Below are 11734 nucleotides of genomic sequence, written 5' to 3' on the forward strand. Positions count from 1 at the left end.
TAAGTTCAGGTTTAGTAACACTACTAGTACTATGGGTAGTCCAAAAGATGACCTTAATGAAGTATTTTACTTTAAGCAGATTACTTTACTCTAAATTGTATTTTTATAAAAGGAGCATTGTACATTTACATTAAAACATGCAGGTTTATGATCATCATAACCAACCACATGTCCATAAGGCAGTGAATGAGCTGGACTAACGCTGCCCTCTGCTGGACAGGTGAAGCAAACGATCAAACCCCTTATTTTAATGTTAGTTGTGAATTATGATTGTCTTTTATTATGACTCAGTAATGCAGTAAAAGAATGCGAAAATTATTTTTGTCCATGTTATTTGTCCATGTAATTATGTTTGTCCATGTTTGTCCATGTTTGTCCACTTTTCCCCATGTTATTTAAATTGTTCTATCTATACACTTATCAGGCATAAAATTTTTAGGTGAAGTGCAGCAAGTGAACATTTTGTCCTCAGAGCTGATGTGTGTGAAGCAGGAGAAATGGGCAAGCGTAAGGATTTGAGTGAGTTTGGCCAGATTGTGACGGCTAGACGACTGGGTCAGAGCATCTCCAAAACTGCAGCTCTTGTGGGCTGTTCCCGGTCTGCAGTGGTCAGTCTCTATCAAAAGTGCTCCAAGGAAGGACCAGTGGAGAACCGGCCACAGGGTCATGGGCGGCCAAGGCTCATTGATGCACGTGGGGAGCGAAGGCTGGCCCGTGTGGTCCGATCAAACAGACGAGCTACTGGAGCTCAAATTGGGTTTGAGGAGCACGAGTTTGAGCCGTTGACTCGGCCGCTAAATTCCCCAGATCTCAATCCAATCGAGCATCTGTGGGATGAGCTGAACAAACAAGTCCGAATCCATGGAGGCCCCACCTCGCGACTTACTGGACTTAAAGGATCTGCTGCTAACATCTTGGTGCCAGATACCACAGCACACCTTCAGGGGTCTAGAGGAGTCCATCAGAGTTGGGTCAGCAACAGAGGAACCAACACAATATTAGGAAGTATCGTTGCATATGCAAAAAAATTTGTACACACTTAACTAAATTTGAGTTTCTAATGGAACATTTAATCATTTTCAACGCCTTCTTAAATGCGTAAAATTAGTCGAATATAAAAGGTAACACTTTACAATAAAATCCCATTAGTCATTACCTTTTAACAATGAGCAACACAGTATTTATTAATCATTGGTAATGTTAGTTAATAAAAATAAGACTGTTTATTAGTTCCTTTTAGCTCAAGGCCATTACATAATATTAACAGATACAACTTTTGATTTTAATAGCATTAGTAAATGCTAAATAAAAAGATTAATACATTTTTAAGGGTTATTTTTCATTGGTAATTCATAGTGTTAACAAATGGAACCTTTTAATTTTAATATAAGCTTTATTATTACACTCTTTGAGTGCTTTAAATCATCCCAGGATTGAGCAGAGCTGGAAAATAAGAAGTTGAAACATAAGAAAAACTCATTTGTGTTGTACTTCTATATTTATGAGCCTTGTGTTTCCCTGTGAATGCAGATACTTTATGGGAAATTCTCTGGGAATTTGGACATTGGCCGTGTAAACATGAATACTACACTCTAAAAAATGCTGGGTTAAAAACAACCCAAGTTGGTTGAAAATGGACAAACCCAGAGATTGGGTTGTGTGAACCCAGTGAATGGACCCATTCAAACAACCCAATCTCTGGGTTTGTCCATTTTCAACCCAACTTGGGTTGTTTTTAACCCAGCATTTTTTCAAGTGTAGAATATCAGGATCCAGCCATTAGTCTGATCTCAGCAGGGCTTGTGTTTTAATCACTGCTCGTCTGTTTCCTGATATGATGTGTCATTTGCGGTCGGTTTGATAAAAGGTCCCGTTACCCTCGCAGACGTGGAGTCGCCCTAATTCCTGTGGGTAAAGTGTCCGCTGATCATTGATCTCTGATAGCGTTATCAGCTGTCGATATAAAGAGTGTGTACCTCAATCACGGTCTCACTGGAAAACTCTGATCATGGTCACAGCAAACCAGCGTCTGCTCGTCCTCCTGCTCGCTCTGCTCTTGGCCTTGCAGGTACTTCACTTCACAACCACCTGTGGGAACGATCGAAATATAGATTATTAAGAAAACATCTAAAACTAGTAACTTTTTGTGCACTGAAAGTAAAGCTACGGAGCACCTAAAGGGACATGGGGGGAATATGAGATGGGAGGAAAACATCCAACTATTCAAAGTTTGACTAAGTGTATGTTTCTAATGATCTTAAAACCATGCAATCCCTTTAAAAGGCTCATCAAATGTTTGAAATTAGTCATATTTAAATGGTAAAAATGCATTAAATATCATTATTTATTAATCTTTGATAATGTTAGTTAATAAAAACATTGTAAGCTCAGGTGCATTAAATAATATGGACAGACGCAACTTTTGTCTTAATAAATGAATTATGATAACTAATAGAAATTAGAATTGTAAAGTATTACCAAAAATGTATATGGGTTAACATGAACTAACAACAAACAAAACTTCATAAAAATATTTACATGTTTTTGTGTCCTGGACTTTTAAATTCTTGCGAGCGAACTCAATGTTTCTGGGTGGGAAACATTGGCAAAACATTTTATACATATATTATAGCCTTAATTTGTGACAACTTGCAAGAAAAAAAAAACATTTACAAACGTTATCATGTTTAGACAATGACAAGAGAACAAAAAATTTCTCAGCAAAAAATTGAGCGCTTGTTGACGTTCATTTTCATAGTTTTATCATTCGTAAAATTCAAATTAGATTCGTGTAATTTAAGTTTAAACTCATTTAAATCAAAAAACAAATTATCAACAGATTAATGAAATACTAACTACTCACCTAATCAATGGTTAATCGACTGATAATCATCTGTGTTTTAATCATTTGTTTCTCTAAGTTAGCAACATTTGGCCTATAAATGAATGGCACCATAATAATGCATAAAATGTATTTTTTATTGATTTATGAATGGTTCTTTATTGGCATCCTCAAAAGCTTGTTTATAGTGTAAAAATGATTCAAATGTTCATAAAACACACTATCAGTTGATCTGTAGGTGTTAGTGTTAGATCATGTCACTCTTTCTAAACCGGATCGTCTCGTAATCTACACGTGAAATGTTTCCTCCAGCTGGGAAAACACGGATCTCTTTCTCATCTGATGGGTTTCCTGTGATTGTACATGAGAACTGAAACACATACAGTAACACACGGCGATGAGGAGCCCAAGGCTTTGGTAAATCATTGTCAGCAGTTGTTACTCAAATGTTTGGTTAGACCAACCTTGTCGGCTTTCTAAATTTAGCTGTTCTAAATTTGTCAATTCTGGACTATCCTTAAAAGCACCGTGATGTGATGATGTTTAAAGGGGTGGTGTCATGCGATTTGACTTTTTTTTAACTTTAGATAGTGTGTAATGTCGCTGCTTGAGCATAAACAGTCTCTGCAAAGTTACAGCGCTGAAAGCTCAATGCAAACGGAGATATTGTCTTTTAAAGTTACGGCAGTTTATTGCCTACAAAAATGGCCAATTTGGACTACAACGAGCTTCTTCCTGGGTTGGTGACATCATAAACCCTCGCTAGTTTCCGCAGATGTGACTTCCGCCCGTAATGGGAAGGGGCGTGGCTTCCGGCAACCTGTGCTTGGCACTTCAGCCAATAAAAATACAGGAAACTACATTTGGCCATCTGACCAATCTAAGAGCATTGCGTTTTTCAGAGGGAGGGGCTTCATAGAAGCAGGAAGCAAACGAGCCGCTCAAAGGACAGACAGCGGTGTGGAATGAATAGAAGAAAAATACGGCGTTTAAAAAAAAAAGAAGTATTAAGACATGTTATACTGCGCCCCATAAACACAACCAAGCCAAGAAAAAAAAACACGGAACCACCCCTTTCATAAATAACCTTCATCTCTGGATGTCAGTGAACTGATAGCATGACGAAAGAGATGCCTTTTGTGCCGATATATCTGAGTGAAACGCTTCACAAACAAGAACAAATGTAGGGGCGGGGCTTGATTGGATGGTTGTGCTTTGGTGGCTCTGATGTGAGTGACAGGTCTCCTCTCTCTGTCTGTAGGTCCAGTCCGCACCCATAGATACTGAATGGGCCACTGGACTGATCCATCGGGCCAAACGCTCGTTACTATGGCGATGGAACACTCTGAAACCCGTGGGTTCTGGATGCAGAGATCACTATGAGTGTGGAACCAACTACTGCAGGTGAAGCACCAACAGGGCACAATGTTAGTTAATGCATTAAAATATTCTGTGTGTTTGACTATCACAATCACACAGAATATGAGGTCCGGCTCTTTAAGACTTCCACGGACCAAATTCATTGTAACACACGATTTCTCACTCAACTTTGTGTACGTTAACTAAAGACATACACTACTGCGTTTACCTGAATACTCGCCAGGACGGGCATTTTCACATTTGTATGATTTGTGCGTCAGGTCAGAGTCCTGCAGCGCGAGCACGTCCCGCGCCACGCTATTATTTCTCTCATGAACGCATGTTTCTGTTGCTTTCTTTATCATGGGTTGCGGCGCTGCGTGTATATATTTAACTCTTTTCAGGGTTGCCAACTTTTAAGTTTAGGTTGGAGTGAGATTTTTTTGAGGGTCGGGGGGGGGGGGGGGGGGGGTGATGCTTTTGATCTTGATTTAGTATCAGTTTATATCTAGTACATATACTGTACATAATAATATGTTTGTTTTGGCACTAGTTTAAACATTTCTTGGGTCAAATTATATGTGCCATTCCTTAATATTCACTTGTGACTGCTTATATAAGTATCATTATTCATTAAAAAGATTAGGATGCAAGTTATTTAAGTTTTGAAATTTCACATTTAAAGAAATCTAGTGTTTGATCATCATATCTAAATATTTATTAGAATGCAAAGACTGCAATATATTTTTGAGCAACTAGATTAGATACATGTATATTTATTAAAGAGCCATAAGGCACCTAATGGCATTACAAATAAACATTAATATTTTTTAGCCACAAAATGACTCTAATTTGCCTCTTTGAATTGGAATTCTCTATTTTAATATTAATTACTACACTAATTGTAATATAAATTTTGGAAGAAATACAAATATTAGAAGAAAAATATTTTAAGTGGTCATTTATTGACAATAATTGTTGCACAAATAGTATTTAGTACCAAAAGATCTCCTCAAAATATTCAATAAATATAATTTAATGAGTATGAGTGTGACCTATTAGTAAGGAATACCTGAGGGCTAAATACAAGAATAACATTAATGTTAACAATGTTCAATCTCTATAACTCTCCATAATAAAACGATCCTGTAAATATGGCTGACTTAATAATCAATAAACACTAACACTATGCTGTACTGTTTACCAAAACTTGCAGCAAACATCTATATGGTGAAACTGTTGTGTATCCGCTTAAGCCATTTAAATGCATTGGCACAGCGCTAGAAGTATTGAGCGCTCATGGGCCACGTGACCAGCGCGCGCCGCAGGGAGACGAGAGCATGCAACTCCGCTTTTCAACGCCTCTGGCTTTAACATTATGCCACATTAGCGCCAAAACGCTATTTATTGTTTGAATTTCATTAAAACACATTTTAAAAAATTAAAGCTTATAGCTTTGTTTAATATCAAAAGCAGGTTTGGCAATTTGGCGTGAGATTGAGTTGGGCGGAGTGAGAGCGTGAGACAGAGCCTGAAAGCGTGAGTCTCACGCCAGATGCGTGAGAGTTGGAAACCCTGCTCTTTTGCGTCAAGTGTTAAGTGAACGGTGGAAGCAGACCTTTGCGTTATTTGGTAACGTCTCTTAATGAGTCATGGGTGTGTTTTGGGCGTAATGTGCAATAAACCAATCAGAGTCTCATCTCCCTTTCCCTTTAAAAGCCAGATGTGCTCACAGCGGCGGATTCACTATTTACGTGAGGAGAGACTAAACGCTTCTCCAGAGAGGAATCCTTTTATTTTTAATATTAAAAAATGTGTGTGTGCTGCTGCACATCCCTCTGTGTGTAATAATCAGAGTGTGTGTGTGCTGGGCACCACCTATAGGCTCATTTTACTAACACACCTTTTAAATAACACAGAAATACTGCACTATTGACTTTAGCGTAGGTGTGTGATGGTCAATGGTCAGTGGTTTTCAGTTCCTCACAATAGCAACGCTCCAACAATGCTCCTGAACACACACCTGGTTTAGACCAGACGCCCATGGGACATGAGAACTACATCTGAAACTAACACACACTCTTGACGTTGCGTCTGGCGTCACATTGCGCCGGATGTATGATAGGGCCCAAAATCCCTTTAAAAGGCTTATTATTAAATACTTGAAATGAATGCATTAACTATCATTATTTATTCAACTTTAAAAATGTTAGCTAATAAAAAACACAACTGTTCATTATTAGTCAGATCCATTAAATAATATGAACAGACGCCACTTTTGATTTTAATAGTAAATGATGAATATTAATTAAGATTAACACATGCTTTTCGATAACTCGTTAACTAATATTAACAAATAGAAACTTAGTGTAAAGTATTACCAAAAACTAATATAAAAAAATACTATACGCAAAGGAGGAATTTGTTAACATTAGTTGACTATATTGGTTAACATGAACTAACGTTAACAACAAACAGAACTTTGCAAGCATTAATCTTAATGTTCATTTCAACACTAACATTTCTAAAATCCTAAGTTTTTCATAAAATTTGCGAATGCACTGTGAAATAACATGAACAACAATTTTTAATAACTAATATTAGTAAAGATGACTAAATGCTGTAGAACTAACGTTAGACCTATATTGCTAATACGTGTTAGCTGATGCATTAACAAATAAGAATTTATTATAAAGTGATGCCGAATATGCTCGTTGTAGTTTATCTAGGTTTGGCAGACACGACTTTAGTAAACATTTAAAGTCTTGCTCAATGGAAAATTTAGTTTGTTGAAACCAATACGTAAAAAATAAAATATAAAATACTTACTGGTGTTTTCGCACTTCCTGCTGGAGCGTCCATTCCATGGAAATTCCCCTATATTTTCATTTCATTGTGATCAAAAGATTATCGTTTTTAAAAAGGCGTTAATACTTACTAAGGGACATAATCATATAAAAATAAAATAAACCAGATTGTGACTAGATTCGCGATCTGAATCACGGTTGGAAAATCGGGCGGTTGAAATTCAAACGCGCATTTCGGTTCATTTACGGTGCCTCACGAGGAATTGCGTTCTGAGAAAAGCGAATTAATCGCCAAATATCACGGTGATTGTATATTGACACACACACACACACACACACACACACAGCCCTAATCACAATAACACTTTCACACAGAACCCTGAACCTGTAAAAAAAAAACAGATAAGAGTTTATCACAGAAAACATTAACCTCTGTGTGACTCAGCAACTGGAGCAATTAACATTTATTATGCTCCACTTCAGCATAAACAGGATTTTTTTTCTTCTCTCACACACGTTGTATTAGCTTTTTATGATTGCCATAATATTTTTGAGTGAGTGTTTAAGTTTAACTTGGCAACTTTTCCTCTTCTTTCAGGAAACACATCTGCTCTTTTAATAAAGCTCAACCAGTGTGACGTGATCATTCTGGCGCCAAATTCAAATTATGGAAAAATAAATCCCTCAAACCTACATCACAACATCTCTAAAGACTGTCACACACGAATCTCAAGAGTGTATTCAGATGAATCTCTCCAAGAAATTTCCTGGTCATATTAAACTCCAAAATAAAAAAATAAAAACAATTTCTTTATTGATTTAGGGGTAAAATATGACAATAATCTTGACAGATTCACACCTTCAGAAACTCGGGAACACACCAAGAACTCCAGTTTCACCAACAACCATTATTTACAGAGTTATGCATATCCTGATACTGTGAAATATTAACTTTGCATGCTTAGTTTCTGATTCAGATTCAATGAGGTTGGTGTTTGACATGATAAAATACAAACATATATGGCAAAATAATGTGTAGCAAATGTATTTCATTATCAGCTGCTGCTTCCATCAAGATGAACAGGGATTTTATTTATTTTGTAAATATCAGACACATAAAGTGAGATGGTGTACAATGCTTTTTTTGTTAAAATGTTTTATTGTTTGTCTCATTATCTTGTTACATTGATAGTGCAATACATTTTTTTAAAAGAAAAACAGAAAATAAAATGCTCACATGATGAAATAAATTGATAAAAAAAAATACTGAATCAATAACATTCCTTTTATAAACCATCACTGGGTCTTAATTCATAAGCACATTTGACATGATCATTTCACAATTATAATTCCAAGCTTTAATTAATGTTTCCATAAAGATATCCCAGTAAACAACGCTCACTGTCGCATATTTACGACACCTGAAAATGACTCTGGGGGCTCGTCCGGGATCAATGCTAGTGGACTGAAGGTCATTTCAGGTGAAGTGAAACTGAAACCAGACCACACCAACAGGCATCATCATGCTGTAATATTTTTAACTTTACCAAACCCTCGTCCCTTTTTAAACCTAAAGAAACACCATAACCTCCAGCCACCAAACACCTGATCATTACGCTCTACAAGAAAAACAGATAAAGTGGACACAAGGTTTAATAAACATCAGATAAAAAAAAAATGATCAGTGCAAAAATGATCAGTACATTATCATACTGTAAATGAATATATCGAATAAATGAATACATGAGTCTTCTCAATGCTAGTAATACTGTACTGTTGAAACTTTTGAACACTAAAAACAAAATGAAGTTTGATTAGTTTAGAGTTGCGCGTTAAGTTGGAATCAGCGATTAAGGTCAGCATTTCTTTTAGTGGTAAATCAGAAACATTTATCCTGTATTTAGGCTGTCACTTTCCTGGTTTACTGTAAATACAAGTTAAGTGATTTGAAAAATAGGGATGCATCGATATGAACATTTTGGCCGATAACCGATATATTAGCCGATAAATTTAAATCCACATTTTATATAATTTTTGAGAGCCTGGTTATAACTGATAGCAAAGCCATATCCCAAGCACACAATTATGAGGCCGTATTTTAACAATCTGAAGCGCAAGTGCACTTAACGCGGGTCTGAATCCACTTTAGCTAGTTTACCGACAGAAATAAATTGTCTAAATGCCGGTCCCTCGACTCGTAGTGAGTCATGGGTGTGTTTTGGGCATAACGCTCAATAAACCAATCAGTCTCAGCTCCCTTTCCCTTTAAAAGCCAGCTGTGCTCACAGCGGTGGATTCACTATTAACACGAGGAATACAGACACGAGTCAGTTTAAATACTCGTGTGTATTGCAACGATTGGTTCAATAAGTAGCCAATTTCATTCGTCATTACTGCAATATGTCATTCTGAGACATGCAATGACCATCATTATGTAGGCATTTTTATCTTTACGTACACAACAATAATCTTTTACATTGTGATCCTTTTATTTTTAATATTTATTGGGCCTTATTCATGAAACACGAGCAGAACTAATTTGTGTGTAAATCATTCGCTCGGGCGTAATTTTCGGATTCGGGAAAAAATGTTTTAAGCTTTTGAAACATAGAACTACAATTTAAATGTTTTGGGTCGGTAATAATTTTATTTTATTTATTTTTTGGGGAAAGAACTTAAAGAAATGAATACATTTATTTAGCAGGGATGCATTAAATTAATCAAGTGACAGTATAGACATTTATAATGTTACAAAAGCTTTCTGTTCTTTTGAACTTTCTTTTGAAACTTTGAAAAAAATGTTTTTACTCGACTGTTGTCAACATTGATAATAATCATAACTGTGTGTTGAGCATCAGATCCTCATCTGAGAATGATTAGTGAAGGATCATGTGACTCTGAAGACTGGAGTAATGATGATAAATTCAGCTTTGATCACAGGAATAAATTACATTTTAAAATATATTCAAATAGAAAACAGGTGTTTAATCTTTGAATAATATTTTGCAATATTGCAACTTTTTATAACATAAATGCAGCCTTGCTGAGCAGAAGAGACTTCTTTAAAAACATTAAAAAAATCGGACCATTTTAAAATGTTTGACCGGTAGTGTATATCGTGTACCCCATCTAAAAACATTATGCACCATTTAAATCTTGGTTTGCATCAAAGAAAAGCATTTAATATGGCAGAGCAGTGCAAATGCATCACTGCATTAAATCTAACTCGGCCAGCAGCAGAATATAAAAACACACATATACTATAATAACTCACATTAGTACTGAAATTGGCACTACAGTCAGTTTATTTGCCAGATGAGCTCATGGCAGTCGCTGAAGAATTGCATAAGTGTATTAATAACACAGCTGTTGTCGGAGGATACATTATCTCATATCAATACCTGTGATGTGTAATGTGTTGCATCACACCTGCGGTCACTCCATTAGTCTATTCTGGTGTATTTCAAGACGTAATTCTCATTAAACTGGCTATTATTTGGGGCATCTGCACTTTTTGGCTTCACGATCCTCAATCATCTAAAGCATGAAATGGCATTAAAAACACGAGCAGGCCGACGGATCCGACAGCCGGGCTGACCTGAGGAAAACTTCGCACTTTGAGTCGTCTGATGCATCAATCTCTGCTCCTTGAACCTTCGAAAAGCAAATCAGCCTCGAAGTCTAAATGAATGTCAGATCATCCTGATATCCTCCGCTTTATGGCCACGTCTGGAGCGTTTACGATGAAAGCAGGGGCTGCCGCTCGGCCACAGAGCTCTGAAAGTTCACACACAAAGGCTTTAATACACAGTGAAGGCCAGGACTAGCAGCAATAATGCAGTACGCTTGGTGAAAAAACTGATTTAAACTGGACTATTCTGCCTAATATTTGTGTGTTTTTGTGCTTATCTACACTTGACTCCGGAAGTCAGTCGATAGCTCCGCCTTCTCGATGACATCACGCATGTCGTTAAAGACGTTGAGTGCTGATTGGTCGGGAAGCGACGTGTAGTAATTTAGCAGTTCAAATCATAATTGAATATCTTAAGACAAAAATATTGTGTAGCCTGAACCTGAATTTACTTCTAAACTTCTAACATGGAACTCTATTGTAATGAAGTGTGACTGGAGTTTTGCGTAAGTTTGATGTGAAATCTGCTTTATATATGAAGAACTTCTGGGATTATGTAAGTGCTCAGAATTTCTCACTTTTTACCCAATTTTTACTGAATCCTTTTATGAATTACATTATATTATTAGTAATCGCAATTAATTGCATATAACATAAAGGTTAGTTTATATAATATATATACGTGTGTGTGTGTGTGTGTGTGTGTGTGTGTGTCTGTCTGTGTGTGTGTGTGTGTGTCTTTGTGTGTGTCTGTCTGTCTGTCTGTCTGTCTGTCTGTGTCTCTGTATGTGTGCTTGTGTGTGTGTCTATGTGTCTGTCTTTGTGTGTGTGTGTGTGTGTGTGTCTGTCTGTCTGTCTGTGTCTCTGTATGTGTGCTTGTGTGTGTGTCTATGTGTCTGTCTTTGTGTCTGTGTGTGTGTGTGTGTCTGTCTGTCTGTCTCTGTATGTGTGCTTGTGTGTGTCTATGTGTCTGTCTTTCTCTGTGTGTGGGTGTGTGTCTTTGTGTGTGTGCGTGTGTCTGTCTGTCTGTCTGTCTGTGTCTCTGTATGTGTGCTTGTGTGTGTGTCTATGTGTCTGTCTTTGTGTGTGTGTGTG

At 36.9% G+C, this 11734-nt stretch overlaps 2 protein-coding genes and 1 long non-coding RNA gene across 3 annotated transcripts in view; 1 reads left to right on the forward strand and 2 right to left on the reverse strand.

Annotated features, from left to right (window-relative positions):
* Positions 1–265: 265 nt before the first annotated feature.
* Positions 266–7127, reverse strand: LOC137045846 (uncharacterized). The gene is made up of 3 exons (XR_010898864.1): positions 7031–7127; positions 1977–2088; positions 266–948 (listed from the first exon to the last, which is right to left on the reverse strand). It is a non-coding gene; the product is annotated as an uncharacterized lncRNA (long non-coding RNA).
* LOC137045836 (liver-expressed antimicrobial peptide 2-like) lies at positions 1965–7996 on the forward strand. The gene is made up of 3 exons (XM_067422764.1): positions 1965–2068; positions 4104–4246; positions 7607–7996. Exons 1-3 carry the CDS (start codon positions 2009–2011, stop codon positions 7644–7646), a joined length of 243 nt encoding a protein of 80 aa, XP_067278865.1. The 5' UTR covers positions 1965–2008; the 3' UTR covers positions 7647–7996.
* A 143-nt stretch (positions 7997–8139) lies between these two features.
* Positions 8140–11734, reverse strand: part of scarb2c (scavenger receptor class B, member 2c) — a 31672-nt gene continuing 28077 nt past the window's right edge. Inside the window, exon 12 of the mRNA XM_067422757.1 lies at positions 8140–10785. Within this exon, the coding sequence (XP_067278858.1) occupies positions 10747–10785 (39 nt within the window). The 3' untranslated portion in view covers positions 8140–10746. The remainder of the gene's footprint in view (positions 10786–11734) is intronic.

The sequence above is a fragment of the Pseudorasbora parva genome, chromosome 18 (genome assembly GCF_024679245.1).
Source record: "Pseudorasbora parva isolate DD20220531a chromosome 18, ASM2467924v1, whole genome shotgun sequence".
Taxonomy (NCBI): Eukaryota; Metazoa; Chordata; class Actinopteri; order Cypriniformes; family Gobionidae; genus Pseudorasbora; species Pseudorasbora parva.